We start from the raw sequence: 27,302 nt of genomic DNA on the forward strand, positions 1-27,302 counted from the left end.
TCGCTTTAATTTGCATAAGCAATTTTATTACATTGTTTTCAATGCTGCTCCAGTAGTAGACACAGAACACAGCTCCATCTACTTGTATAGTAGACATTCAAAAGAAAGTAATTGGAAGTCAAACTTTGCAAAGTTGCAGAAAAGTGTTTCCACTGGAAGCAGTTATGTCTCTCGAGCAAAGCCCCACAAATAATTTTGCTAATACTTAAAAAAAAAACAAGTCAAATGCCTACATATGGTTAACCCTTTCTCTTTTATAATCAAAATCAACAAGGGAGCTTCCTTGGCTAGGTAATAAACATACTTTGTTGGGCCTTGACAACAATGCACATATGAAATGGTACAGAACTATTGGGCAGCATGGAGTGGGAAGGGAGGAGCTATAGCTCAGGGAAGAGCTATAGCTCTGTTTTGCATACCTGGGATCAGTCCTTGGGATCTCTGTTTTAAAAGGACCAGGCAGGAGATTATGTGACATGCCTCAACCAGAGATTCTGGAGAGCTGCTGCCAGTCTGAATAGCGGCTCTCCAGATGTTCATGGACTAAAATTCCCATCAGCCCCTGTCAATTGGCCGTGCTGGCAGTGGCTGATGGGAATTGTAGTCCATGGACATCTGGAGAGCTGCAGGTTGCAGACCCCTGACCAATACTGACCCTCATGGACTGATGGTAGGATTCAGAAAAGTATGATGGTATGATTCAGCATAAGAATTAAAAAACCTAGCTCTCCCATTCATTCTCAAGTTTGTACGTGCTTGTCTCATAAAATCCTGACGTAAGAATCTCATTACATAAGGTGACACGCATGCTCCATCAAGCGGATTCAAGGTATCAGCCTAGAAAACCTCAAGACCAAAATTTAAATAAAAAAACAATTTCTTGCTTTGTCGAAAGCTTTCACGGCCGGAATCACTAAAATGTTGTGGGTTTTCCCGGCAGTATGGCCGTGTTACAATAGCTATAGGAACACGGCCATACAACCCGGAAAACCCACAACATTCTAATTTCTTGGCTTTCATTAGCCATCTTGCTAGTCTCATCAACATGAGGCACATGCATCTTTAAAAAAAATTATTTGACAATTCCTAATACTATTTCACACTGCACCACAGACTTAAGGTCACAGATAAAGGATGCGGAAGACCCTTGTCCCTAACATATTTCGGACAACGAATGTTTCAAATACAAATGCCACTACTGCACATAATAGTATCTGCAACATTCACAGATATTAGGTACCTCATACTGGAACATCCACCAAGTCATGCACTGCCTTTCACTTTTGCATCTCTTCTATAATGAACCTGCTTAATTCCATCCCAGCCTTTCAGCTCTGGCCCTCCTTTCCCCACATCTGCATCATTCTAAAAGAATGATTATGCCACAAGAAACTCACGTCAGGATTTCACTCCAAGCACATTCTCATCTACAATATTCCTTAAGTGCACGTATCTGAGAGGTGGGAAACTATTTTGAAACATTTCTACGATGAAGAATTTTTTTAATGGCACCACTATCAATTACCAGTTATCTGGGTCTAGCAAAAGGGGGAAAATATACCACATGCAAGCAATGGGATTTACCCAAACTTCACACCACATATTTAGCCCGTCTGATTCAACTACTTTGCAGAAGGGTCAGCACTAACGGGCTAACTACTTTGCAGAAGGGTCAACACTAACGGGCTACAGACTAAATGGCAGAAATGTTTCCACCAAAAACATGCCGCTGGAAAATACCCCCAAATCTCCATTGCTGTAAACTACAATGTGCCATAATGAAGCTGTAACTATTTATCAGCTGCAGGGGCGAAACAATCACTTGCACACACTTTACAAGCTTAGCATATACCAGTGGTAGCGAACCTATGGCACTCCAGATGTTCATGGACAACAATTCCCATCAGCCCCTGCCAGGTTCGCCACCACGGGCATATACATTTGAAGCAGGATGTACACCATGGTTTATGGTTCCTATCAAGTTGCTTCTTGTTAGGGTAGAAACTTAGTAAGGATTCTTGAGATTAATTTTCACACTAGCCACACTGGCTTCCGATCCCTTACTAGAAACAACAAACATCACCTTTCCACTGTGTAGTAAGAATATTGGCATATACTTCCCCCAAACCCAAATCACTCCAATGTTAAGATTTCAAACTTCAGCACATGTTCTTAAAGCCTTGGTTGAGATAATTTATTTTAAAAATTGCTATGTCATTTCCCTAACTTAAAAAAAAAATTAAGATAACCTACAGAAAAATGTAAATACCGGTAGTTAAAGGACACACTCCTAAGCAAATCTACTCGACATCCTACACAGGTCTACTTAGTAGTGCTCACTCCGGGGAGGGTAGTGTTAGGATTGCACTTTTAAGAATTAAACCATATTTTCAGAAGGTGCTGCAGAAAATGTAATTCAAGTCTTTGATTAACAATGATACTCAGAACAGGCTTTCATTTTGGTCCCAGTCTCCTCAAATGTTTGTGTCCAGCCAGCATTTTGGACTTCTGTTGTACATTTGCTGTTTGATCCTTATAGGCACAAATTCCAGTTCAATTATGCTTGTATCATTGCATCAGAGTTTTGTTAAACAAGAACAGGAATAGAAGTAAAAACCTTCCTTCAGTAAGATATAGCATACAGAAGATAAGGCAGGCCAAGATCCAGGTCCCAGCCTATAGCAATATGCTGTAGTATGGGAATAGGCAACAAAATACTTGAAGTACCTCAAGAAATTATATGAAATTTTCCCTGCAAGTATAACAGGCAATTGCTACATCTTTATTAATTTCTATATTTGTAGAACACATGACCATTTATATCTTCATACAATAATGGGTAAAATGCATTTCAATGCAAATCTATATGCTTGTAAGCAAATACCATGAAGCTTTGTAAATCAGTTTTATTTAAAGTAAACATTTACTGGTTGCTTTCTTCCTAATGGGCATAATAATTTAAGACATTTTAACCTTATGGCAATTTTTTTTCAGGATTTAAAAGCATGGATGAGGTAGAAAAGAGTCTAAAAAGGCTAAAATATGCAACAATGCAGGATTAAAATTCACAATACAGGGTTTAAGAAATATTTCAATGTAGAAAATTACATGGGTAAAGAATTAACAGTTTTGGATGAAGCAGAAGGCAGGGCAAAGGACTAGATTAAAATCTGAAGAAACATTATTCATAGTATCCACGTTCAAGAAGTGTTAAGAAACACACTCAAAGTTCAAATAAACAAATTCAAGTATGTAGTACAAAGTTTTGCATTACTGGCAACTAAATATTACATAGTAATTGATGCACAAGTAGTCACATGATACTGTGACTACAAACTGGATACATGCTTAACCATTTTGATTTTAAAGCACTTTGTTTAGTGTACCTAAAGGCCTAAAACTTCAGACACACTTCTGAAATGTTTATAACCAAATTAGAGCATAAACTGTGCAAGAACACATTTAAGTAATGGATGCCTCTCAGACAACTTATTAAAGTCTGTACATTAAATACTCAGTAAGTAACACTTGCTACTATACTGAATTTTTGCTGAGGTAACTTCCATGCACTTAGGCTCAGCTGGTAGAACAGGAACATTGCCCTTTAACAGAAACCCACAAACATTCACAATGGTCATAATTTGTCCCCCCCCCCCCCCAAAAGGCAGGTGACTGCAAAACAGCAAGATGACACTTACAGCCATAAAAATGTATACTTAGTGGTTTAATTGGAGAGTGATTATTCGGAGCTGTAAAAACAACCTCTAGTTTTGATACTACAATCACAAGTACAATTCACGTAGCAGACGTGATGGTTATTTTATTGTCTGAGTATAAGGGAGAAGAAGTTGGGATACCAACAATTGTATTTATTTATTGCAAAGATATAGTATTCCACCTGTAAAAGAAATATGGCATTTCACACACATCACACACACTTGTTTGGAATTCAAAACGTGGTTGTCAGTATGAAATGCTAATGAAAAACAGTGACCCCTGTTCACTAATAACTTAAGTTTAAAAAAAAAACTTACTAATTTCACTATATAAGTTTACGCATTTCGGTTCTTAAATCACGTTAATCTATATAACCATTATTAACAGCTCTGTGTCTCTATTACTGCATCAAGCCAAACATTTAAATGCACTTTCACATCAAAAAGATTATATAAATTTTTATTTTTTCCCCCTTCTGAAAGCTAAGGACATCCAGCAATTGACTGGGTTTTCTTAAAGAAAATCACTGATAAAGGCCTGAGCAGTTTTCACATTACCTTACTGGGGATGCTGCGTCATTGCAGGCCGCTGCCAGCACATAATCCCCATTCTGTGAAGTGCTCTTGGGAAGCGGCTTCCAATAAGGCCTGTAGCTTAACAGGAAGTGCCACTTTTGTATTACTTACGGATTCTGACATAAATGTTCTGTATATCTGTTATACTTACAAGCAGCTCCAATCCTGAGTATTTATGGTATATCTAAACATACAAAAATGTATGTACACTTCTCTCCACGTTTGTTGTAAACATTGTCAATATGTTACAGATCCCTTCTTTGAAACATGCAAATCATACATACAGTATAAATACACAAAAATACACTCATTCGTAAACCAAGCGACAAGTTGCAGCTGGCATATTCAGTTATAAATAATCAATTGCGTGAATATTCGATGCAGCGATCAAATTTACGGCTCTTAATTGTGGTTGCAGAAATACTGTAATCTGTGCACCTTCCATGTCTTTTCAGCATTTATAACACTATCATACGTGAAGACCGGCTCATTTTACTATACCTCTTCTTTTCAGAGTGAAAGATAAAGCAGCACTTACATATATTATATATACACATTTATATATATAAACTGGAACAGCAACTCAGGGGTTGCTCTCCTTAGATTAGGAAGGTTTCCATTTTAATAATTCTTAAATAAAAAAGGGGGAAAAGGGGCCTAAACAAATGATTACATATTCATTCCTTGGGCACTTAACAGTGAATCCAGCATGTCGAATGTGTCTTTGTAGTCCATATGCTGACTGTTTGTACTGTACTCGTGACTGACATCAGGACCGTTCTCCACTGGGTTCTTGTCCAGTTTCACGAGGGTGCTGAGATGTCCGTAGCCCACCTGGTATGCGACAGGGGGAGGAGGGGGTAAGGGAAGGTTAAAAACAGAGTTGTGAGAGGATACATACTGCTTAACAGAGGAAGAACTAGATGAACTACCTGAACTTTTCGAACTTTTGCTCATTTTGGAGTGATGGTTGTGAGAAGCATCATTGCTGTGCAGCTTCTTTCTGGAAGAGCCGGAACCAGAAGAATTGCCATCATTGCTCAAGCCAATGGGACTCCTCAGAACAGCTGGTGCCAATCCATCACTACTATGCTTACTGCCACCACTATTACTGCTGCCACTGTGAGCATGGGAATGTTTATGACTACTGCTATGATGGCGGTTTGCAGGAAATTCCTTGTGCTTTTCTTTGTGGTCCTTGCCAACATGAGGACTCGAGTGCTTGCTCTTCCCACTGCCCTCGTCTGAAGAACTATGCCTTTCCGAGGAAGAGACTTTAATTTTCATCTTCAAATCTTCTTTGCTTAGATTCTTTTCTGTGGGTGGGATAGGAATCCGCAGTTTCAGTGAACCACCCTTTTCTTTTTTATCGAGCATGTATTTGTCTGGCTTCTCTACATTTGTAATGGGGATTTTCATTTTAATAGGGGAAGCAACCGAACTGCCGCCTGCCACCTGGGATTGCATGTGCTTTTTGCATGGCGGTTCCGTGCCCATGTAGTGTTCTCTTACGTCGAGTTCCAGTGTTTCTAGCTTGCGTTTCTCTCGGTATTTATCCAATGACATTTTCTGAGGAATTATTACGGGGGCAGTAGCAAGCTGCCCGTAGTGTTTGTTTCCTGTTTTGTGGGCAGCAGAATGCTCAGAGTGTTTGTCAGGTCTATGATGCAATCCTGAATGTAACTGCAGTGAAGTGCTTGGTTGATAGTTCAGGTTGAACTGACCCCCAGAGAGTGATGTCTCCTGTTTCTGAGAATATATCTGTTCTGTCCTTGTTTGTTCTGGGTGCTGAGGCCATTCTTGGTGTGTAGACAAACCGTATGAGGTACTTGGCATTCCTGACATCATTGCCAGATTTTCTTGACCATCTTGAACTGAAATATTTCCTGAGTTCAGAGGAACTGGGGCTGGAAATGTGGGTGCTGACTGTTTTTGGAAACTTGAGTTTGAAGAAACGCTGGCAACGGCATCAGCCAAAAGAGAATTCGGAGCCAAAGATGAGCCAAGAAGTGAATTCTCAGACGCTTGACCCTCTGCTTTAGGTTTCCTAGCAGCTTGATTAGCCTATATAACAACAATAACACAAAAGTTAAAGAATATTCACAGTTACATCTACAGTCTATGCTTACAGAAGCCTAGAAACACAAAATCAGAGCTAGAAGAGAACTACAAGGGCCCTCACGTTTAACCCCCTGCCGTGCAGGAATACCCAAGCAAAGCACTCCTGAAAGGTGGCTATCCAGCTTCTGTTTAAAAGCCTCCAAAGGAGACTCCACCACACTCTGAAGCTGTGTACTGCACTGTCGACAGCCCTCACTGTCAGTGTTAGGTGGAATCTCTTTCCCTATGCCTTGAATCCTTGTCCTCCTCTCTGAAGCAGCAGAAAACAAGCTTGCGCCCTATTCAACATGATATCCCTTCAAATATTTAAACACGGCTATCATGTCATCCCTTCACCTTTTCCAGACTTAACATACCCAGCTCCCTGAGTCTCTCCTCATAGGGAATGGATTCCAAACCTTTTACCATTTTGGATGTTGAAGCTTCTCAATATCCTCCTTGAATTGTGGCACCCAAAACTGGACACAGTATTCCAGGTGAGGTCTGACCAACGCAGAATAGAGTGGTACTATTACATCCCTCAATCTATACTTCTATTAATACAGTCCAGAACTGCATTGGCTTTCTTGGCTGCCACATCACGTTGCTGACTCATGCTCAGTTTGTGGTCTACTAAGATTCCCAGATCCTTTTCACATGCACTGTTGACAAGCCAGGTGTCACCCATCCTACATCTGTGCATTTCTGCCTAACTACAGTATCTTACATTTATGTCTGTTGAAATGCATTTTGTTAGTTTTGACCAAGTTCTCTAATCTGTCTACGTCATTTTGAATTCTGACCCTGTCCTCTGGGGTATTAGCAAATCTTCCTAATTTGGTGTCATCTGCAAATTTGATTAGCATGCCCTCTATTCCATTATTCAAGTCACAGATAAAAAATACTGAATAGCACTCGGCCCAGGAAAGATGGCACTCTACTAGTCACTTATCTCCAGGATGAAGAGGAGCCACTGGTGAGCACCCTTTGGGTTTGCTCAGTCAACCAAGTACAAATCCATCTAACAGTAGCATTGTCTAGCCCACATTTTACTAGCTTGCTTACAAGAATGTCATGGGGCACCTTACTAAAATCAAGATATGCTACCTCCACAGCATTCCCTGTATCTACCAAGTTTGTCACTCTATCAAAAAAGAAAAAAGAAAGAGATAAGATTAGTCTGGCATTACTTGTTTTTGAGAAACCCACATTGTCGTTTAGTGATCACAGAATTCTCTTCTAAGTGCTGACAAGCTGTCTGTTTTATGATCTGCTCTAGAATCTTCCAGGTAGTGATGTCAGCCTGACTGGGCGGTAATTGTTTGAGTTCTCTTTTTTCCACATTTTCAATATGGGGACAACATTAGCCTTCCTCTAGTCTGCTGGGATTTCTCCAGGAATTCTTACAGATTATAGCAAGTGGTTCTGGTTTTTTAATACCCTGGGATATAGGTCATCAGTACCTCAAAATTTGAATTAATTTAAAATAGCTAGGTATTCCTGTACTACCTCTTTAGCTATTCTGTGCTGAATTTCCCCTACTGTATCTTCTGTTCAATTTCCCCCTGGTTGAGAACTTTTTTCCTTTTGGGAGAAGACCAAAGAAAATGTTGCGTCCCCTGAAAGCATTGTGTCATATTCTCCATGCAGTGATGGCGAACCTTTTTGAGACCGAGTGCCCAAACTGTAACCCAAACCCCACTTATTTATCACAGAGTGCCAACACGGCAATTTAACCTGAATACTGAGGTTTTAGTTTAGAAAAAAACAGTTGGCTCCCTCTTTCTCCGCCCCACCCACTTGAGCAGGGGACAGCCTGCTCTAGCCTCCAGCCAGTCCCGCATGCACCTCTCTGTGCCTTTCTAGCATCTCTGCCTCCTCTGCCCCCCCCCCCCCCCCCCGGGCAGCAGCCACCCGGAGCATAGGCACCAGGCCGGCCAGCCAAGTCCTCCCTGCTCACCGCAGCGCGAGCACGTCGTGCTCAGTAGCCCAGGCCAGCCTAGATATGTGTATATGTGTGATTCCCCCCCCCACATGATGAACTCTGTGTGCGCATGCCCACAGAGAGGGCTCTGAGTGCCACCCGTGCCATAGGTTCGCCATCACTGCCCCACCATATCCTTTTTCTTTCTTTTGCTATGGACAAAAAAAAACTTTTTAAATTGCTCTTAACCTCTCTGGCAAGCCGGACCTCATTCTGAAGTTTAGCTTTTCTGACTTTCTCCCCACATGTCCTGGCTAGTTGTCTGAATTTCTCTTTGATGATTTCCCCTTTTTCTGAACATGTCCCTTTTAAATCTCAGCTTAGTTGAAAGTTCTTTAGATATCCATACTGGTTTTCTTAAGACACCTATTTTCCTCCTTATTGGAACTGTTTGAAATTGTGCCCTCAAGATCTCACTTTTAAGAAACTCTCATCCATCATGCACTCCCTTCTCTTTTGGTATTCTTAACCACAGGATCACACCTAGTAGTTTTCTAAGTTTACTAAAATCAGTTTTCTTAAAGTCTAGAATGGATGTTTGACTACATTTCCACTGTATCAGAAACTCCAGGAGAACATGATCACTCCCACCTAAAGATCCTACACTTCCACTCCATTAACCAGGTTGTCATCATTGTTTAGGAGCAGATCTAAAATGGTCAAACCCCTTGTTGCCACTTCCACCTTCTGGACCATGAAATTGTCTACAAGGCAAGTGAGGAATTTGTTGGGGCTATATAGCCTTAGAGTTTGATTTCCAACAAATATCAGGATAATTGAAATCTCCCATTACTACTACTTCTCTTCTTTCTCAAAGTTTGGTTATCTGTTACAGGAATGCATCATCCAACTCTTCAGTCTGGCTTGGGGGTCTGTAATAGACCCCCACAATGATATCACTGTTGTTTATCTTCCCCTTAATTTTTACCCAGATGCTCTAAAACCAGTTCCCAGGATTTAAGTCATGGACCTGCTCACACATGTAATCATCCCCAATATAAAATGCTACTCTTCCTCCTTCCCTACTGGTCTATTTGTCTGAAATAGGTTATGCCTCTGAGTTATAATATTCTAATCATAAGACTCATCCCACCAGGTCTCTGTGATGCCTACTGTATCATATTTGCTTTGCCGTGTTCAACCTGCCCTCCTAAAGGAAAAGCAAGATGTGCAATATGTTAATCTCCACTCCGAACACTTAAGTCTAAGCACAAAAGCAGAGCTGCAAAGTTTATTTTTGAAAACTAGTTGGTCAAAGATATGTACAGGTCTATTACAGCTTTAACAAATTAAGCCAGGTAAGTTTCTTGTACTATCAAAATACATTTAAAGTAGTAGTAAGCACCAGAATGCTGACTTTATAAAGAAAACAAGTTGGCAAAGGCTTCTTAAACACAAAGTGCCTCTCATGACAAATAATTCTTACCCTCCAGTTTCGAATCCTCTTTAGCCTGCTAGGAGTTTTCTCCAATATCTGAAGAAACTCATGCGTTAACTCTGTAAAGAAAAATAGAAATAAAGTTCAACTTATTTTATCAAGCAGCTGATTTGACATCTAGCTGGGAACTTTACACAACTGAGGTATAACCCTTTGATGCCTGTGATCAGAGACTAGTAATCAGAAGACTGCCTGAAAATATATTTGCTGAAACACTGCTTATGTCTAGAGACTGGTATGACAATCACACACTATTCCCAACAAAAGAGAGAGTCGGATCCCTCACAACTGACACAGTGAAGAGTTTTTAGGCAAAGCCTTGCTGTTCACTAAAGGCTAGTATACCTGCCTGGTTCATTGCCTAACTGCCTAATGTCAAATAATTATAAAATGACTCAAACAGGGAGAATAGTTGTTGTTGGATGATGGTAAACGTTGGTGTGCCACCCAAAACACCTTGCCATGTCACCTTTGACATGCGTATCAGGTTCGCCATCACTGGCCTAGTCTAAAAGATAGTCTTTTACCTTAATACAGTTGACCTGGCCACATGCTACAGTAACATCGAGACCAGACTACTGCAATGCACTGTACATTCAGACACTCCATTTGGTACAGAGTGAGACAGTTGGCTACTATTGGGAGCTAGGCAGAGCATGCATATTACTCCTATCCTGCGGGCACTTCACTCGCTGCTCATCAGTTACTAAGTTCAATTTAAAGTACTGGCTGTTATATACAAAGCCCTTCATGGCTTGAACCCTCATATCTGTATACTGCCTCCCCCTTAAGTTTCATCATTACAGCTTCACTCATTGGAGCAGGTCTTCTGCAGATATCAACCCATAAATGAGGAAAACCAACACCTGCCTTTACATGTGACTTCTTCATTGTGGCTCCTACCACGTACAATGGCCTACCTGAGATAGTCAGGTAGACTCCTCCTACTCTCATGACTTTCCCACAAACTACATAGAACTGAAATTGTTCAAGTTTTTCAGAACTATTAATTTTTCAAGCTTTGCTGTACTTCAACTGACCTTTATTAGGCATATCAGTAAAAACACAAAATACAAGACAGAGCGGGTGTTAAAAAAGGACATAAAACTGGACAAAGTACATAAGGTTGGTACAGAAGAGGTGATCAAACTTTCATTATGTCTTTGACTTGAGCACTTCTAATAAAAATTCAGCGGTTTTTCCAGTTACCCACCCAAGCTTTGCTATGTAAACAACAGAACTGCATTAAATTAAATGATTCACAAAGCATCTTAAATCATAATGGACAGAGGTCTATACTATTGTGTATAGCTGCTGAAACTAGGATCCTAATTCAATTCAATTAATAAATGTGGAATGTTACATTATTTAATATGTCATGTTAGTACATCTCCTTTCTTATGTTCTGTTTTCAGATTTCTGGTTGCTTCTACAACCCTCATTCTTTTGAATTGTTTACTGACTGTCCCACCCACAGATCATGACTAGATTCTTTGGTATAAACAAGCAAGAATGCACAAGTATTGGGGGAAGAATCTACTTCCCCATTTCTCCACTATTTCTTCTTCCCCTTCCTTGAAAGACCTCATGGCATCTCCCCTTTTCCTGCTTCCTTCTCTCACTTCCATCTAACAGCCAATCTACTTTTACCTATGCCTCTATCTTCAGCTCCCCTCCTTTCTGGCCACCTCCACCTAGTTGTGTGGTGCTGGGCCAGGTCCACTTGTACAGTAGGAAACCCTCAAGGACTTGGGGGGGGGGGGGGACAGGTACATAACTTTTCCCTGTCCCTTTATCTGCCTTCCACCTTCAGCTATGTTATTTCATTTATATAGCTACATTATTCTTTTCTCCTCTTTTTTATACTCGCAACAACCCTGTGAGATAGGTTAGACTAAAAATATTTGACTGGCCCAAAATTCCAGTGAGCTTCCACAGCAAGATGGGAACTTGAACCTGGCTCTGCCAGACCCAGCTCTGAAGTTCCAACAGCTATAGCACACTGGCTTGAATAGGCGGCTGTTGAACAGTAGCAGGCAACTAGGCCTAAGTGAGTTGTACAAGTCAGGTGACATTAAGTAACGCAGTGGTTGATTCTAGGGTGAGTCCTCCTTCAAAGCCCAGAACAGCCCTAAAAAGGGCCCTGACCCCTCTTCCTGCCTTTTACTAACAGAAAGCAAGTCTAAAAATGCTGTCATTCCCTAGCAACAGCCTGAGGACTTCCATTTCTTGAGCCCACAGGTGCTCCTTTTATCACTTTGTGTTTTCTTTTAAAAATCCCAAGGTTTTTTTACAATAGATTTCAGCTTTTTCTGCAAGGGCAATTTTCAGGTTTGTGTAAAGATCTGTCTTGCTTGTTTAAAGCTTCCATAACCAAATTTAAGTATCCTCAGAATTGGCCATGATAATATAGGATGATGTGTCAGTCCCATTTGTAAATCTGAAAAGCATGCAAGCAGCATGAACTGAAAAAGGATAGCAATTCCCAAGTTACTGCCTTTTAGTCACCCTGGGCCACTTATTGCGAGGGCTGGCAGCAAGGTCACAATCAAAACAGGCTATAATTTTAACAGAAGAATAAAACCGAGTTGATGCTACTCACCGTCAAGTAATTCTAAAGTAACAGAAGGATCTACGTATTCCCACCAATGTTTTCCATCAGTTGATACCGGAATCTCCCAATTGGACCACTTACACGCCAAATGTATGCACACGCACGCTATCACGGTTGGTTTGTACTGAAGACAAAACGTGGTAAGGTGTAGACTTTGGTCGGAAGTGTTTCATAATGGAGGAACAAAAGTCAAACATGGAAAAGAACAAAAAACAAGAGCAAAGTACCTGTTAGTAACACACTCTAGTCAAGATGACGTTAATACTGTTTTCAAATCAAAACTGTCAAGTATAATGTGAACATTTAAACTGGTTCTTGCTAAACAAAGGGATAAGCTATAGTATTCTGTATCACATGCACTTAATACAGACAGCCAATATTAGCATGTATTGATAAGCTATCTGGCAAAATTAAGTTTTTACAACATTTGTAATACTCTTATCATACATATTTCATTTGGAACAGTAGCGAGAAACCAAGTTTCACCTCTGTCAGTCCAACCTGCAACACAGTTCATGTTAGTTAACATCAAGTAAGAGTCCCTGGCTTGAAGCAACATAACAGTACCAATTAAATGTTCTAGTGCTGCCTGAGTGACTTGAAAGGTCATTGCTGCAGGAGCAGCTCTACACACACCCTTAAAAAAACATTTCTGACAAAAATTAATGTCTGATTAAATGTGTATTTACACTAATTAAGAGTTTTATAATATCTGTGGTCTCCCATTTTCTTCATGCCATAATCAGTGATCCCCTTTAAAATCAAGTTGGGAACTTTACAGTAGTGATGTATGAACCTTTGATAACTAATTAGCCAAAACTCTCTTAATCTTATTATGGAAGACAAACTTCACACCATTCTCCCAGACACAACATACAGATTAGTTTTGACACTTTCCATTCCTTAATCTCTTGCCATCTAGACTATCATATACTTTCACCAAGCACTTCCCAGACCTCTCATTCCACCTTGTTCATCTTCTTAAGCACCACTTAACTATGCCTTCAGTTGTTCTGCCTAAATTACTACTTCCTATAGCTCAACCTTTTTCTTGTAGCGAAAAATCTTAATGCCTATGCTAGAATTATCATTCCTCTTTAAACAACGTAATGTCTTCCCTAACAAGTTTTGTCTTTATCACTACAGTTATTCCGTCCACATCACGGGGTTAGGGGTGTGACATTTCCCGCCGCTAGATCTGGAAATCCACATAAAAAATTTTGGTCCTCCCTTTGTACCAGAGAATGTCTGAAATTTTCTTTGCCGTTTATGTTAACTTTAAAAAAGAAACGGTGTATAGTTATGGTATTAAGAGATAAAATATGTTGATGTTACATAATACAATGCATATATTTTGTGAATTTTTGAGTTTCTAAACATTTTCTGTGTCATCTGCTGGCCTTTGCATGTCATCTGCGGCTTCGGCAAAACTTCCCCAGAATTCCCATTTAATTTTTTATGAAAACCCATAATATAACAAAACCGTGAAGCGGAATATCACAATGTGGAAGGGATAACTGTTGTTGGATCAAGTTTAGCTCCCAAACTTACTTCCAAGCCTCCCCACCTGGGATGCTTTCTACCAATCCCATTCGATCTCTTCTTCATATAGACTCACGTGCTTTGCCTGTTCTTAATTCCCTCATCCCACTTTTCTCTTGTGCTTTTATGTTCTCTTAAAGACTGAAACAGCCTGCTTAGATCAATTCCTTTTCCCCAACCCTATCTTCCCCCACAAAACCAACAAATCACTATAAATTCAACCTTTCAGTTGTGTATGTCATTAGTTAGCATTCTTGTGTTTTCGCTACTCATCTACCAAGCTCTAATATCTCCTTTTTTAAATAGTCGTGTCTCTTACATGAAAAACATCCCCACAGCCAGAGGATCAAATATGACCATTGCATGTATTAGACAGCAGCAGCCTTTTACATTTAAGTGGACAGCCTCTGCAGTTACAGAAGTCTCGTGGCTGAGTTCTGATGCATTAGCAAAAATTCTTTTAAATACTTTTGATTTTTTTTAAAAAAACTTTTTTTTTACAATGCCAAAGTTTTATTTAAGAAAAAAAATTGCTGTTAGCTACAAGGGTAAACTAAAAACAACTTTGTACTTACCAAGATGCTCGGATTTCTAGGTTAAGTTTATCTCTCTGTAATCTTTAGCTGCTATTCAGGCTACCAATTTTAGACTTATGCACTCACAATCGAGAATATGTCACCAGAAAGCACCACTACACTTCACATTGTGCATTTAACCCCTTTGTGCCATTAGGCCCTTGTACAATACACCGCACTGCAAGCAGGAAGGTACCACCACAGTAGATGGCCCAGTCGCCTGTTGCAACAAGGGTTAGACACAGGTAGGGGGCCCTGCAGTAAAGGAAGCTATAGTGTGCTACAACAGTGCAACAAAGAGGTTCAGGATAACAACCTGTTGGTAGCCATGAAATAGGATGTCTGTGCCAAATCCTTGCTTGCTGTAAGAAAAAGAAACAAGAAATTTAGCCATCAATAATAATGTTATGTAACTTCCCATCCTCCACACTACTTATGCAAATATTTTTAACCATCAGCTTGCGAAAGAGTACAAAACAAACCATTCATCCTCTTCACCCAAAGCAACTCTTTCAACTCTAATTACTCCTAAAACAACTTCCTCATAGAAGCTCTTGGAAGTATGTCTGTCAATTCTTTTAATCAAATTAACTACTACTTATGAAGTGATCCACCGCTTCAAATCTTATACATCAGGAAATGTACAATTACTTCCCTCTATGGTAAATTAATGGAGCAGTGGACCAGAAACCTATTTTTTAGGATTACTCCATAAATATATGCTGCATTGCAAATAAGGACAGAGCAGGTGTCTCTGGAGCCTAGCCTAGGACTGAATCTCGGTTGTCTCTGATTGGTTTTGACTTGAGTCCAAACTGAGTAGATACAATGATTAGTTTCTAACCACCCCCAAAGTAGGAATAGTAATAAGAAGAAATGAGCATATATTCATACACAGTAAGCCAAGAAATACAATATAGTACCAAATGTGTCACATGCTATAATTTTACTATTTCCCTTTAGTCTTAAGGGCACTTATCCTTTAAGATGTATTGCAAAGATTTATATGGGAAGCCAAATGGCATTCTTTATATTGGCTGGGTTGGTAGTCCAGGTTGCTTGGAGCAACTGTTATCTGCGCACAGGAAACAGGCAAAATGTAAGGCTGGAAGGGTTAGGAAAAGATTCAGGAGGGTTTAATACCTGATCCACTAATCAGTGAGTCATCAGAATACAGCAGAATTAAGGATGGAGCCAATTTTGCTGTCTCAATTTGCTTTTATTAAAATCAAAGGGAAAGCATATAGAAAAAGAAAAGAGGACCTTGATGAAGTCTAGAGTTTTGAAAGCACATCCCATTCCCCTTCTTCTTATTTGTTAGACCAGGATGTGGGAGAACACATCCCAGATGACTTCTGGATCATGTCCCCCATTTCCCAAGTGAATCTGGCACACATCTCATACATCCTTTAATACGCTGCCCTCCACACACTAACATTACTGCAAGGAAACCACACGCTAAACTGGTTTCAAGAAAATGAAGACAAGGATCACGGCCAGCCTTTCCACCCTATAACCAAAGTATACTTAAAGCGTATTCAAACAGCAGCTGCAACAAACTGGCTTCAAATACATAACTGAAAACACAAATCCCACTAATCATAGATCTAGCATAGAAAAATGGAACGTCTCCCCAGGAGCTCAAATCCTCTCAGAAGGAAAGTACTGGTTAGGCTCAAGGAAAAGTCTATTTCTCATTATACATTAAAAAAAACCCCAACAAGCCAACACATGGAGTTGCTATAGAAAGTGACAAATGTCTAGGACAGGGATCTGCAATCTGTGGCTCTCCAGATATTCATGGACTACAATTCCCATCAGTCCCTGCCAGCATGGCCAATTGGCCCTGCCAACAATTGGCCATGCTGGCAGTGGCTGATGGGAATTGTAGTCCATGAACATCTGGAGAGCCACAGGTTGCAGACCCCTGGTCTAGGAAATAGTCATTAGTAAAAAAATACTTGCCCAATTCTATTAAGGGCCCAATTCTTCAAATACTTAATAAACATGCAAATACTTAATAAACATGCAAATTATTCAGGATGTGGGGGATGATAAAATCCTTTCAAGTCCCATTGTTAATTTCTAACAGTATAATTTGTTTTGATCATTTACTAAAGCAGAGTGGAACAGCAGCTGCTGATCTTGTGTTGGGCATTTATTTGCCACTATTTAAACACATGTTCTTTATATACCCCTTAGCCTACATATGAACGACATACAATAAGAACAAAATATTTGTAATGTTATTTGCCACAGTTAGCTTGAAATCAGTACCCAAAGCTGAACTGAGAACTTGTTGATTCTTCTTCAACTAGTTAAATATGCAATTTGCTACAAATCTGTATGGGAAGGAATGCTAGGCTACAGCATGTTTACAAATGTATCTGTTACATGAATGTTTACAGAGTATTAGTTGCATGCAATTATTTGCTTGGAGAAATTTTAAAAATACATTTGTTAAAAAAAGGAAGCAGCAGTTGCATCAATCATATTTTTAAGTTCAATGCTATCCATGAGCACATCATCAGGATATACCTCAAAACTAACAAAAATATGCAATTTGTGTATAAAAGGTGCAGCTCTGCAATTCAGTACACACCTTCCTAGGTGTGCAGTACTTTTTAATTTGTAAATACCAAAATAGGAGAAGGCTTCAAGAGAACACCACCCCATCCCCTGCTTCTTCTCAGGTTGTATTTGTAACTAGAATGACTTACAGATTCTCCATTGCAAACACTGACTACAACGAAGGGCTCGTGCATGCAAGAAATATTTTACCAACTGAACTGTTACTTCAGCACACATAACTTTACCATACTGTGGTTGACAAGGGACACACTGCCTCATTTCTTTTAAAGAAAATGGTTAATTTAAATGACTAAATTGTAAAACTTTAGAAAGATTTAACCAAGATTAAAAGATGAAAGCCATCGATCTACAGGATGTCAATACAGAAATTTTCCCTAAAAGTGCTATCCAATCTGTTATTCTCCTTCTCTGAAGGAAAGTATGATGGTTTTTGTAAAGCATGGAATGGGCACTGTGATTTTTGGTAAGATTCTGATACACAACCCAGTATTAAACCAATATATGGTCCAGAACCAAAACAAAGTTTATTTCAATTACAGTAAGAAAGAATCGAAAAGCTATAGGAACAGTGAGACAAAAAAAAAAAGTAATTACAGATTGAAAGGTCCACAACTGTTAAGACTGCAAAAGCTGTAACTATAATAACACACCAGCATGTTGCACTAATGATGCCTCATACTTCTGAAGAGGAGGCGATAAGGATTTAAGCAAAATATAAATGTGTGCAGCTGCTCAAATGGCAAACCTCTTATCTGACTTTCTTTGCAATAAGACCCTGGAAAAAATGATCCAAACCCCCATACTGCACCAATTAGCTTATCCATACTTTTGCTTTGTTCTATGCACACTGTTGTGCAGTAGGTTTATCAAAATAAACTCCAGATGTCTACAAGTTGATGAGGGCTGATCACCAAGAGGAACAGTTTTAATTTTATGCTTAGAAGTGCATTTCCTACAATTTGCATTTCACTTTTAAGCACACATTTTGCAGAACTGGGTAAATTTGAAAAATCAGTAGGACACACTAATGATTTACTCACAGTAGAAGTAATACTGAGGACTTAGTTTTACCAAGTCATACCACCACCGTCACATAGAGATGTGTCAAAAGAACCAGTTAAATGGTTACTGACCTCTCACTAACTGCGTACATTTCACAACATCTGTATGTGGATGCTCAATGGTAATCTCAAAACCTGGAAAAAAAATCAATGTATATTTTACAAATGATACTTTACATTAGTTGACAACTTTAAAAATATCTTTTTCCATGTTTTATCAGAAGTCTACTTCAGTAATCTCATTTTCAGCTGTTAAAATAGCTTCAGAATACTGGCACTGAATTAAAGAACTTGCGGAAGCAGACTTTATGCTGCTTAGTCGCTATCAACATTGATTACTGCACAAACATAAAACAATAGTTTAACTTTAACACAAGAGGTCTTGACACACATTCAATAGTACATTGGTAAGGAATTCCTAAGACCTTTCCACCACCAAAATCAAACTTAGTATTTGAGAATTCCATAACATACAGTATATATGGTATTTATGACTACAGCTGACATAGAATACAAATACAATTTAATTGATTAGGTGATAATTTTAATGATAGCATATATAGACTAAATATACTTACCTAAGGTTTGAAGCATTATTGTTTCAAGTATAACCAGCTCTTGGGCCTGTTGAAGATATGCCTAAAATGTAGATATAATTGATCAAACATTAATACTATAACAGTAGAAAATACCATTCTAAATAAGCTAAGGGATTGTACTGTTTTAAAGGTACTCATCTCACCCATAAAAGTGTCTAGAAACCTGAATTACTCACAATTAGATACTAATGTTGTTTTCCCCCCTTTCCTTCAAGTCGCTGTACCCTTCAAAACGTCTGCTTTTAACCCACTGTTCCCCAGTAGCTTCTAGAAGCATTTTACTTTCACAGCTACTATCAAAGGCATGAAACATTACTGAATCATTCCAACAATACTTTCCAATTTTATGTCATGTACAGTAAGATTAGGACTGGCTCCTGGATGTGAATCCTACATTTCAGTGCGGAAAAACACAGAACTTGGACAATGTAGGAAATTTTAGTTCAGACATGCCCTTCCACATGCTGTGAAGGATGCATGGGAGAAATGAACAGGAAGTATGTACCTGGAAAGTAGCTCCAGATTTCACAACATATGAAAGTTACGAGTGGGAATGCAGCATCTTACAGAGCTTAACAATGTCCTGATTTTATTCTGTAGTAAAGATGCTAGTTTTAATGTTGAAAGGTCTTAGTGAGATGGGATGTGCACAGTTGAATGACTGGCTCTTGCAATGTAGATTTAACCATTATCCTAGATCAGTGCTGGTGAACCTATGGCACGGGTGCCAGAGGTGGCACTCAGAGCCCTCTCTGTGGGGTGCAGCACAGAGTTAGGTCGTAATGGGGGAGGAATGGCTACCCACTCATCTAGAGCTAGCCTACAGGCCACTGGAGCTCGATTGTGCCCATTAAACCTAAGACCTAGTTTTGGGGAAGCAGTACAGGTAACCCTGTTAAGCGCTGTTAAACCCCACTGATTTTCATGCAAAGAACTAAAGCGCAATCCTTTATTTGGGAGCAAGCTTCGGTTTACTGTAGCTTGTGGGAGGCTTGCTCACAGAGCAAAACCCTCCTAGAGTAGTAGTGCAAACCCATTCGAAGAGTTGTATGGTTGCTTCAAAGCAAAGCCAACAACTACCACCAAGCTTACTCCTGAGTAAAGCACGCCTCGGAGCCAACCATTTTTTCTAAACCAAAACCTCAGTATTCAGGTTAAATTGCCGTGTTGGCACTTTGCGATAAATAAGTGGGTTTTGGGTTGCAGTTTGGGCACTCAGTCTCAAAAAGGTTCGCCATCACTGTCCTAGATCAACCCAACACCTACCAGACATCAGCCGTTTGCCCTGATTATGAGGTAGGGTTGACATTCAGAGCCGTAGAATTTTTGTTCAGTGTCAAATGTTAAAAATGTGTTTTGTATTCTGATTGTTAGTCACCCTGTACATACTAAAAATAGGATGAATAAACAGCTTCCATCTTTTAGAAGAATAAGGATAAGCTGAAATGTACCAAATGCTAAAGTATAAAGTAGATGCTCTGCTTCGTACCAGTGCAGAGAACAAATTATTTCCCTTATGGTTAAAAAATATTTTTCTGCTTATGAGAAGTACGAATGGGAGAAAACAACTCCGTAGTCAAATAATTCTGTGGTAAAACATATCAGCTGGAGCCTACCAGATCACTCAATTTCTCACACTAGAAGGTTGCCTGAATTGGAGCAATCCTTCAAGCAGAGTAAAGCAGTAGGACCCAATCCAATATCATCAATAATACTTCAATACAAAGGCACAGGGACCTGGCCTGGGAAACAAAATCCCAAGTTCCATCTATTCAGTTTATTACAGTGAAAGACCAGAAGATTTTGTGAATCCCAAGTTTGAATCCCCATTTTGCCAGAGATGCTCATAGGAATACTACTCTCTGATCCTAATCTGTTTCACAAGATTGTTGAGAAGGTAACATTTCACAAAGGGAGAAAGTTGTTGTAAGCCACTGTGGGTTTCCAATGGGGAGAAAAGTGCGGTACAAAAGCAGTAAGTTTTAAAAAGCAAATAAAACAGGAGAAAAAGAATATATAGACCAGTGGTTTTCAACCTTCCTAATGCTGCGACCCTTTAATACAGTTGCTCATGTTGTGGTGACCCCCAACACTAACATTTAGCCATTTTACAGATGGAGAATACTGATGCAGAGAGTCTTAGGCGACCCCTGTGAAAGGGTCGTTCGACCCCCAGGCTGAGAACCACTGGTATAGACTGTGCTGCAAAGCTGACCACACCACAACAAAAGGAAAGGTATGAAACAGGGGAAATACGTGGGGGGTGGGGGAGCCATCCCACTTCTTCACAGGTCCCCATTATGTCATCTTGTTCCAGCCTTCAACAAAATGGTTTCAGATTGCCATGGCAACCAAGACACTGAGATGCAACAATCTCAGCTGGCTTCCTTCGTTGCCTAGGCAACCCAAAATGAAAGCCAAGATATTGGTAATTTTACAAGATTTGTCTTTGAATTTGAATACTTTTAAAATTTGAATATTTTAAATTTTTTATTCTGTCCCTGATTTCTTATGTTTCCTATTTTTATGAAAACAGGGAGGTTATTCCAGCTTTCCAAAAATCTATACCTTAACCTGTGCCTCCCTCCTTAAATACTTTTAAACTATGCTGGGGAGAACATCCACAAGTGCCAACAATTTTTAAAAAGTAGTCTCTACTTCATGAAATTAAAATTATATAATGGGTACATACATCACTCTTAGTATCCAGCTGTGCCTCTAGAGGATGAAGGCAAGCATGTGACACTTTGATAACATGTTCGAGTTTCCGTGGCTGTTCTTCCACTTTTGCAGCCAAAAACAACGAAGTAGGAGATATAATCTATGGGAGAAAATATTTTTTCAATTAGAAATAACATCTCAATAACCACTTCACCAGAAACTAGTAACCTCTTGCAAGTGGGAGATTCTACACAAATAATTCCACAGCAGACTGCATGCAACTTGAACTAATTCCAAAAGAAAGGAAAACACCTCAAATATTACATACAGGTTATCACTTTTAGAATTTTTTATTCTTTAATGTTTTCATAGGATTAGAGGAAGAGATGAAGCAGTAAGACAGTTCTCTTGGAGAGGGTCTCCAAATGTTAGTGATTTTACAATCTGTGAGCTTCCTGCCAAAATTGATACAATGAGCAAACTGGAGGTCTCTTGGCTGTCTTCAGGTCTTATCACCAGCTCTCCCAGACTGATGTGGACAAAATTCTGGCTGCTGTGAGCCTGCCACCTCCTTCTCAGACCTCTGCCCATCACTTAATTGTGGTGGAATACAGGATCCCTAGTGAACATTATCAACCTGTCTTTGAGCTCAGCAATCTTTCTAGGGAAGACTGAAGGAGGCAATGGTGACACCACTCTTCAAAATACCAGCTCTGGATCCCTACAATCCACCCAATTACCTCCAAGTATTGAATCTTCCATTTTTGGGTAAGATAATTGAGAGAGCAGTGGCAGAACAGCTCCAGGACTTTCTGGAGGATACTTTGACCATGGACCCATTTAAAATCAGCTTCTGTCATAGGACAGAGATGGTGCTGGTCACCCTCACAGACGATCTCTGTAGGCAACTTGATTGGGGTAGATTGGCACTGCTGCTAATACTTGATCTGACAGAAGATTGACACAGTGGATTAAGACCCACTGCCTTGACGATTCTGGCTTGCATGGAACAGTCCTGTAGTGGCTGGTTTCATTCCTCCCAAATCGGTGAAAGAGGGTAACACTAGGGGAAGGGGTATCATCATGACAGCCTTTGGTATGTGGAATCCCTCAAAGAGCAATCCTCTCTCCAACGTTCTTAACATTTTTATGTGACTCTTCAACCAGCTGGTACAGAGTTTTGGGCTGGATTATTATCAATTTGCAAATGACATCCAGCTACTGACAGAGGACCAGCTAGAGTCATTCCGGATACATGGCCAAGTGTCTGAAGGCTGCAGTGAAATGGTTATAGCACAGTCAACTGAAACTTAATCCATCATAGACATAAGAGTCTGTGCCTGGGCAATGGGACACCAAAAGCTGAAATTAGACGGGTGGAAGTAACACCTGATGTCACTCTGATGCCTCCCTTTCTATGGAGGCATTTTTTCTTCTTTGCCAGGTTATGCAACTGGTGCCCTATCTGTCTTGCCCTGACCTAGCCACACTGATCCATGCAACGGTCACCTTTAGACTAGAAAACTGTAACTTTCTCTATGCAGAGTTGGACTTGAGATTGCTCTGGAAACTGCAGCTATTCCAGAAAGCAGCAGTGAAGGTTCTTACAGGCATGTCATTAAGTTCTTACGTTCAACCTGTATTCTACCAAGCCATAAACAGGGCAAGACCACGGTATCTGGGCTACCATCTCTCCCAATACAACCCCTGAAGAGAATTACACTGAGCTGGACATAACATGCTGGTAGTTCCTGGCCCTAAAACTTTCCTCAACCAGGACCAGAGCTTCTTTGACTCTCACCCTGATCTAGTGAAACACTCTGTCAACTGAGACCTGGCCCTGCAGGATTTGACTCAATTCTGTAGTACCTGTTAGATGGAGATATGCCACAAGCCTACAGTTGAGGCAACAACAGTTACATCTTGCTGGCCTCCCTACCCTAACTTTTATTTACCTTTATTCTTATTTATCTTATTTGCCTTGCTTCTTCAGTAATTGGTTCTAACTTTTGGTTTTGACTTTCTCTTTTATGTTCCTCCTTCCTTGATTGGTCATCTAGGTGGTGAAATAAAATTGGAGTGTCATCTTAATTGCTCCCCCTCGTGGGATATTTTATTTAAGGTGCCAGGCTTTTATTGCTATATATATATATGTGCGCATGTGTATATATACAAACATCCCCCTATGTTTGACTTTAGTCAAGAAAGAGTGGGATATAAATGTAATAATAAAACACAAATAAGAGTCCCCCCTCTAGGACTCCAGAACACCGGTTCTCAACCTGTGGGTCACGACCCCTTTGGGGGTCGAATGACCCTTTCACAGGGGTCGCCTAGACCATCGGAAAACATATATTTCCGATGGTCTTAGGAACCGAGACACAAATAATGTTATGGTTGGGGGCCACCACAACATGAGGAACTGTATTAAAGGGTCGCGGCATTAGGAAGGTTGAGAATCACTGCTCTAGAAGAAGGGCAGCAGATAAGGACTGGAAGGCCAAAGCAGCCCTGGAAAGGACCAAAACGCCACTGCCCCCTCCCACACTCATTTTACTAACTGTTATCAAAGTTTAAAGGTTTGTAGCATGTCACGGTTGCCTACCAACTGCAACAATGGCCACTGTGATCCCACAGGGCATTCATTTCATATGTACAAGCTGTGTCTGTTATTTCAGAAGGTTATAACCTCACCAATGAACTGTTTTTAGAGTTCTGATTCTTTTGCAAACTTGGAGCTGTTTATGACTCCAGTTCCTGTATCCACAGATGGAGCAGTGTTGAAATCAGACACGTTTACTTTAAAAGTGTGCACCCACCTTTTCGTTTGTATCATCAGACTTAGTGCTCAAGGTCTACCCTCCCTTTCTGCTCAACACAAAGAAGAGAAGGGCCATTATTGCTGATTCCCCACTCTGACTGCACCTCTTAAATTCTATGATGATGTTCCTGGGGGTTCAGTGGCCAACAGTGGCAAAACTCCAGGATGTATAAAGAACGGTGGGGAGGGGGAGGAAGGTGGGTTTACAGTTTACATAACAGTTGCATCTCACAGTTCCAACTGCATGGCACAGGATCTGTACACAGACTGAGAGCGGAAAAGGACACGCCATGGCCACCTGTTTAAACCAGCTTGCAAACATGTCCATGAAAGTTACTAATCAAAAGCATTATTGTTAGCTTGCTTGCCCACCGTCAATTTACATCTGTCAGTAACATGAGACCTCAAGCATACACAAACTTCTGTAAAGCCATTCTGCCACAGTACTGTTTACCAGGCCTCAGTATCATCATTCCTTACAGCTTAAATTATCATTTTGAGCCTAAACATTCCAAAACATCATCATAAAGAGGTTGTACAGAATATATACCAAACAAAAATATGTACTAGCTGTTCTTATTCAAGTTTCAATCTACTTACATTTCTATTAAATTTTGTGAAGGAATGATGCATATAAAACCTGTGCATGTAAACGATTGCAGTATTTATTGTAAGTTGTGATCTGAAAAGAGGGTTAAGGAAATTTAACATCTGTAGAAGTCACATTAGCATTATCCCTCATTAGCACTATCCAAATATACTGGTAGTCCTATATATTGTGACAATACGAAAGACAATACTCTTTGTTTACACCAAATTTTCAACATTTATTTTTCCCTGCCTGTCTTTCACAAGGCAAAAATTAGGATATATATGAAGTGTTTGCATTAGGTGCAGCAGTCTGAAGTTCCCTCAAGTATAGTGGATACTTTCAATTTTTCTTACAGAAAATTTACATATTCATACTTTTTAATTCTGTAAATATGCTAAATAAAAGTTTCCTGTGCTAACCAAATTATAAATGTTTTGCATTGCTAAATGAACAGGTTTAGACTTGACAGGAAAATACTGTATATTTTTCAATTCTCTCCCCTCAAAAAAATTTCTGGCTCCAACATTCTCAGAAACGTTACATCTCTACTTCAATACTGTGCCATTTCTTAAACATCCAACTTGTTAATTTAAATGTCTTTTAAAAGGATCCGTTTATCATCTCTTTGTGTTTCTGCAAACTTTCATAATGTAAAGAAAGTTGCTTGGTATATGTTATTTAAATTAGTGCTATGAACCAATAGCGGGGGTGGCGGAGTGAAGAAGATCAGAGAAAAAAGGAGTCCAGAGAAGAGCTTCTTTACCATATGGCTTACTGATACTTGAGAAGTAAAGTTCCAGTGTAATCATATAATACTGCATGAAGACAAAGAAAAAACCCCATTCCTCAGGATTACAGAAGCTCAACAAAATCCCCCAAGAAATAGGTTAACTAAAAAAGAAACCTTGCAACAGAAAACACATTAAGCGAAACGCTAGAAGGAAGAGGGGGATCTGTTTTTAAACCAGTTCTTCTACCACGAAATACTAAATCATGCAATCCAATGCCGTTCATCCTGACTATAAAAACCTGTGCAGGACTGCCCTGTATATTCCAGGAAGGGACGAGGGCAAGTCCCCGTCCCGAAACCAAAGGGCGTGGCTACCCAAGCCTGCTTTTTCTGCGCCGATCCTCATGAGAAAGGCAGCCAGGCGGGCAGCCAAGCAACGCAGGCCGAGCACTTCGCAAGCCAGAGAGAAAGCCTCCCTCCTCCTGCCGATTCCCAGGAGGGCTCGGGGCGTCTTCCCCGGCTCTGCCTCCGAGGAAGGAAGCGAGGGAGGAGCCAAAGTCTCTTAACTAGGCCGCCGTTCCCTCATCCCCACCGCGGCCTGCCTCCCCCCACCCGCTCCGACGCGGCCTGAAAAGGATACACATTGAGGCGCTGGCCCATATCCTGGATCAGGTTGGCCGCCTGCTGCCGGTACGAGAGCTCCTTGTCGGCCTCGACGCCGCAGCGCCTGGTCGGCGTGCTCTCCAGCTGCTCCCGGGTGAAGAACCACCGCGAGCTCCCCCCTTGGCCGCCTCCGCCGGCCTCGCGCGACACCGAGCTCGCGCCAACGACAGAACCCGCCACAGCCGCCGCCATGACACTTCCTCCTCCCGCAGCGAGACCGCCCCCGCTACCGGCGCGCCTGGCCCCGCCTCCACTGCCTACATCTCGGGCTGCTCATCTCGCGAGATCACACGCGCGGGTGAGCCGGGAGTTTCTGGGAGGGTCCAGACTCCCGATTTTAATAAACCATAGAGTTGTGAGGGGATTGGTCACGGGTCCTTTTTAAGTACCCCTTCTTGATCGGGGAAATGGGCAGTGGTTAGAAGAAAAAAAAGGCTAGAGCGAAATGTAGCTGAAACTTCCGGTGAAGCGTAGAAAGGAGCCATGGGATCTACCAGCTGCAAAGTGGTGTCGCTCTAGGATTTTGCATCTCTTACTATTAAAAATATTTGGGGTTGGAAGGTAACAAAGGGCCTTTTCCCATGTTGCACCGGAAGTGCGTCACTGAAGTCGCCCAAAGGGAGACGAGGAGGTCAGGTCACGTGGTCACATTTTTTAACAATCTGTGGTCAAACAAAAGTGGAATCAGAACATTATGTATTTCAATAGGTTTTTAGGCAGATTCCTTGGGGACGTCGAGTGACAGCGCTCTGGCTTTTACTATTATGGTATAATAGTGAGTTGGAAGTGAAAGAGTTGAGGAACGTATGGGGAAGCGTTCAGTTGAATACCCATAGTGGATACTGCGCTCTTGAGAACCTAGACATCAAATTATTAAATGAAACGAAATTGTCGAACTAGAAGGAGATGTTACAGAGACCACTCCGCGGAGGTTCCCCAGTGAAACGGGTTACACTCCATTGCTGTTTCTCCCACTGGGAAATAAGGTATCTTTTAGGAAAATGCAGCTCTGTGATGAGCTGTTTTGGTTTAGGCTGC

General features: G+C 40.5%; 1 protein-coding gene across 3 annotated transcripts; it reads right to left on the reverse strand.

The window, feature by feature from the left end:
• Positions 1 to 26,480, reverse strand: CCNT2 (cyclin T2). Of its 3 annotated transcripts, XM_048484030.1 has the most exons (10): positions 26,242 to 26,480; positions 24,880 to 24,961; positions 21,490 to 21,618; positions 18,777 to 18,837; positions 18,271 to 18,333; positions 14,862 to 14,907; positions 12,417 to 12,580; positions 9,803 to 9,873; positions 5,225 to 6,356; positions 1 to 5,126 (listed from the first exon to the last, which is right to left on the reverse strand). In XM_048484030.1, the coding sequence occupies exons 1-10, from the start codon at positions 26,454 to 26,456 to the stop codon at positions 5,062 to 5,064; spliced, it is 2,028 nt and encodes a 675-aa protein (XP_048339987.1). In that variant the 5' UTR covers positions 26,457 to 26,480; the 3' UTR covers positions 1 to 5,061. The 3 variants fall into 3 exon arrangements, 2 of the variants coding, with proteins under 2 accessions (XP_048339987.1, XP_048339986.1); XM_048484029.1 differs by having other exon boundaries at positions 1 to 6,356; XR_007243485.1 differs by lacking the exons at positions 1 to 5,126; positions 5,225 to 6,356; positions 9,803 to 9,873 and having other exon boundaries at positions 12,447 to 12,580; positions 14,546 to 14,907.
• Between the last annotated feature and the right edge of the window lie 822 nt (positions 26,481 to 27,302).

Source organism: Sphaerodactylus townsendi, linkage group LG02 (assembly GCF_021028975.2).
Source record: "Sphaerodactylus townsendi isolate TG3544 linkage group LG02, MPM_Stown_v2.3, whole genome shotgun sequence".
In the NCBI taxonomy this organism is placed as follows: Eukaryota; Metazoa; Chordata; class Lepidosauria; order Squamata; family Sphaerodactylidae; genus Sphaerodactylus; species Sphaerodactylus townsendi.

Excerpts from the sequence above, each read along its gene's own strand:
- CCNT2 (XM_048484029.1), bottom strand. The coding sequence starts at position 26,456 with ATGGCGGCGGCTGTGGCGGGTTCTGTCGTTGGCGCGAGCTCGGTGTCG. Across the intron at positions 24,962-26,241 it reads ATGGGCCAGCGCCTCAATGT|ATCACAACTTACAATAAATA; the intron begins GTATCCTTTTCA and ends CCCTCTTTTCAG. Across the intron at positions 9,874-12,416 it reads TACTTTAGAATTACTTGACG|AGTTAACGCATGAGTTTCTT; the intron begins GTGAGTAGCATC and ends TTTTCTTTACAG.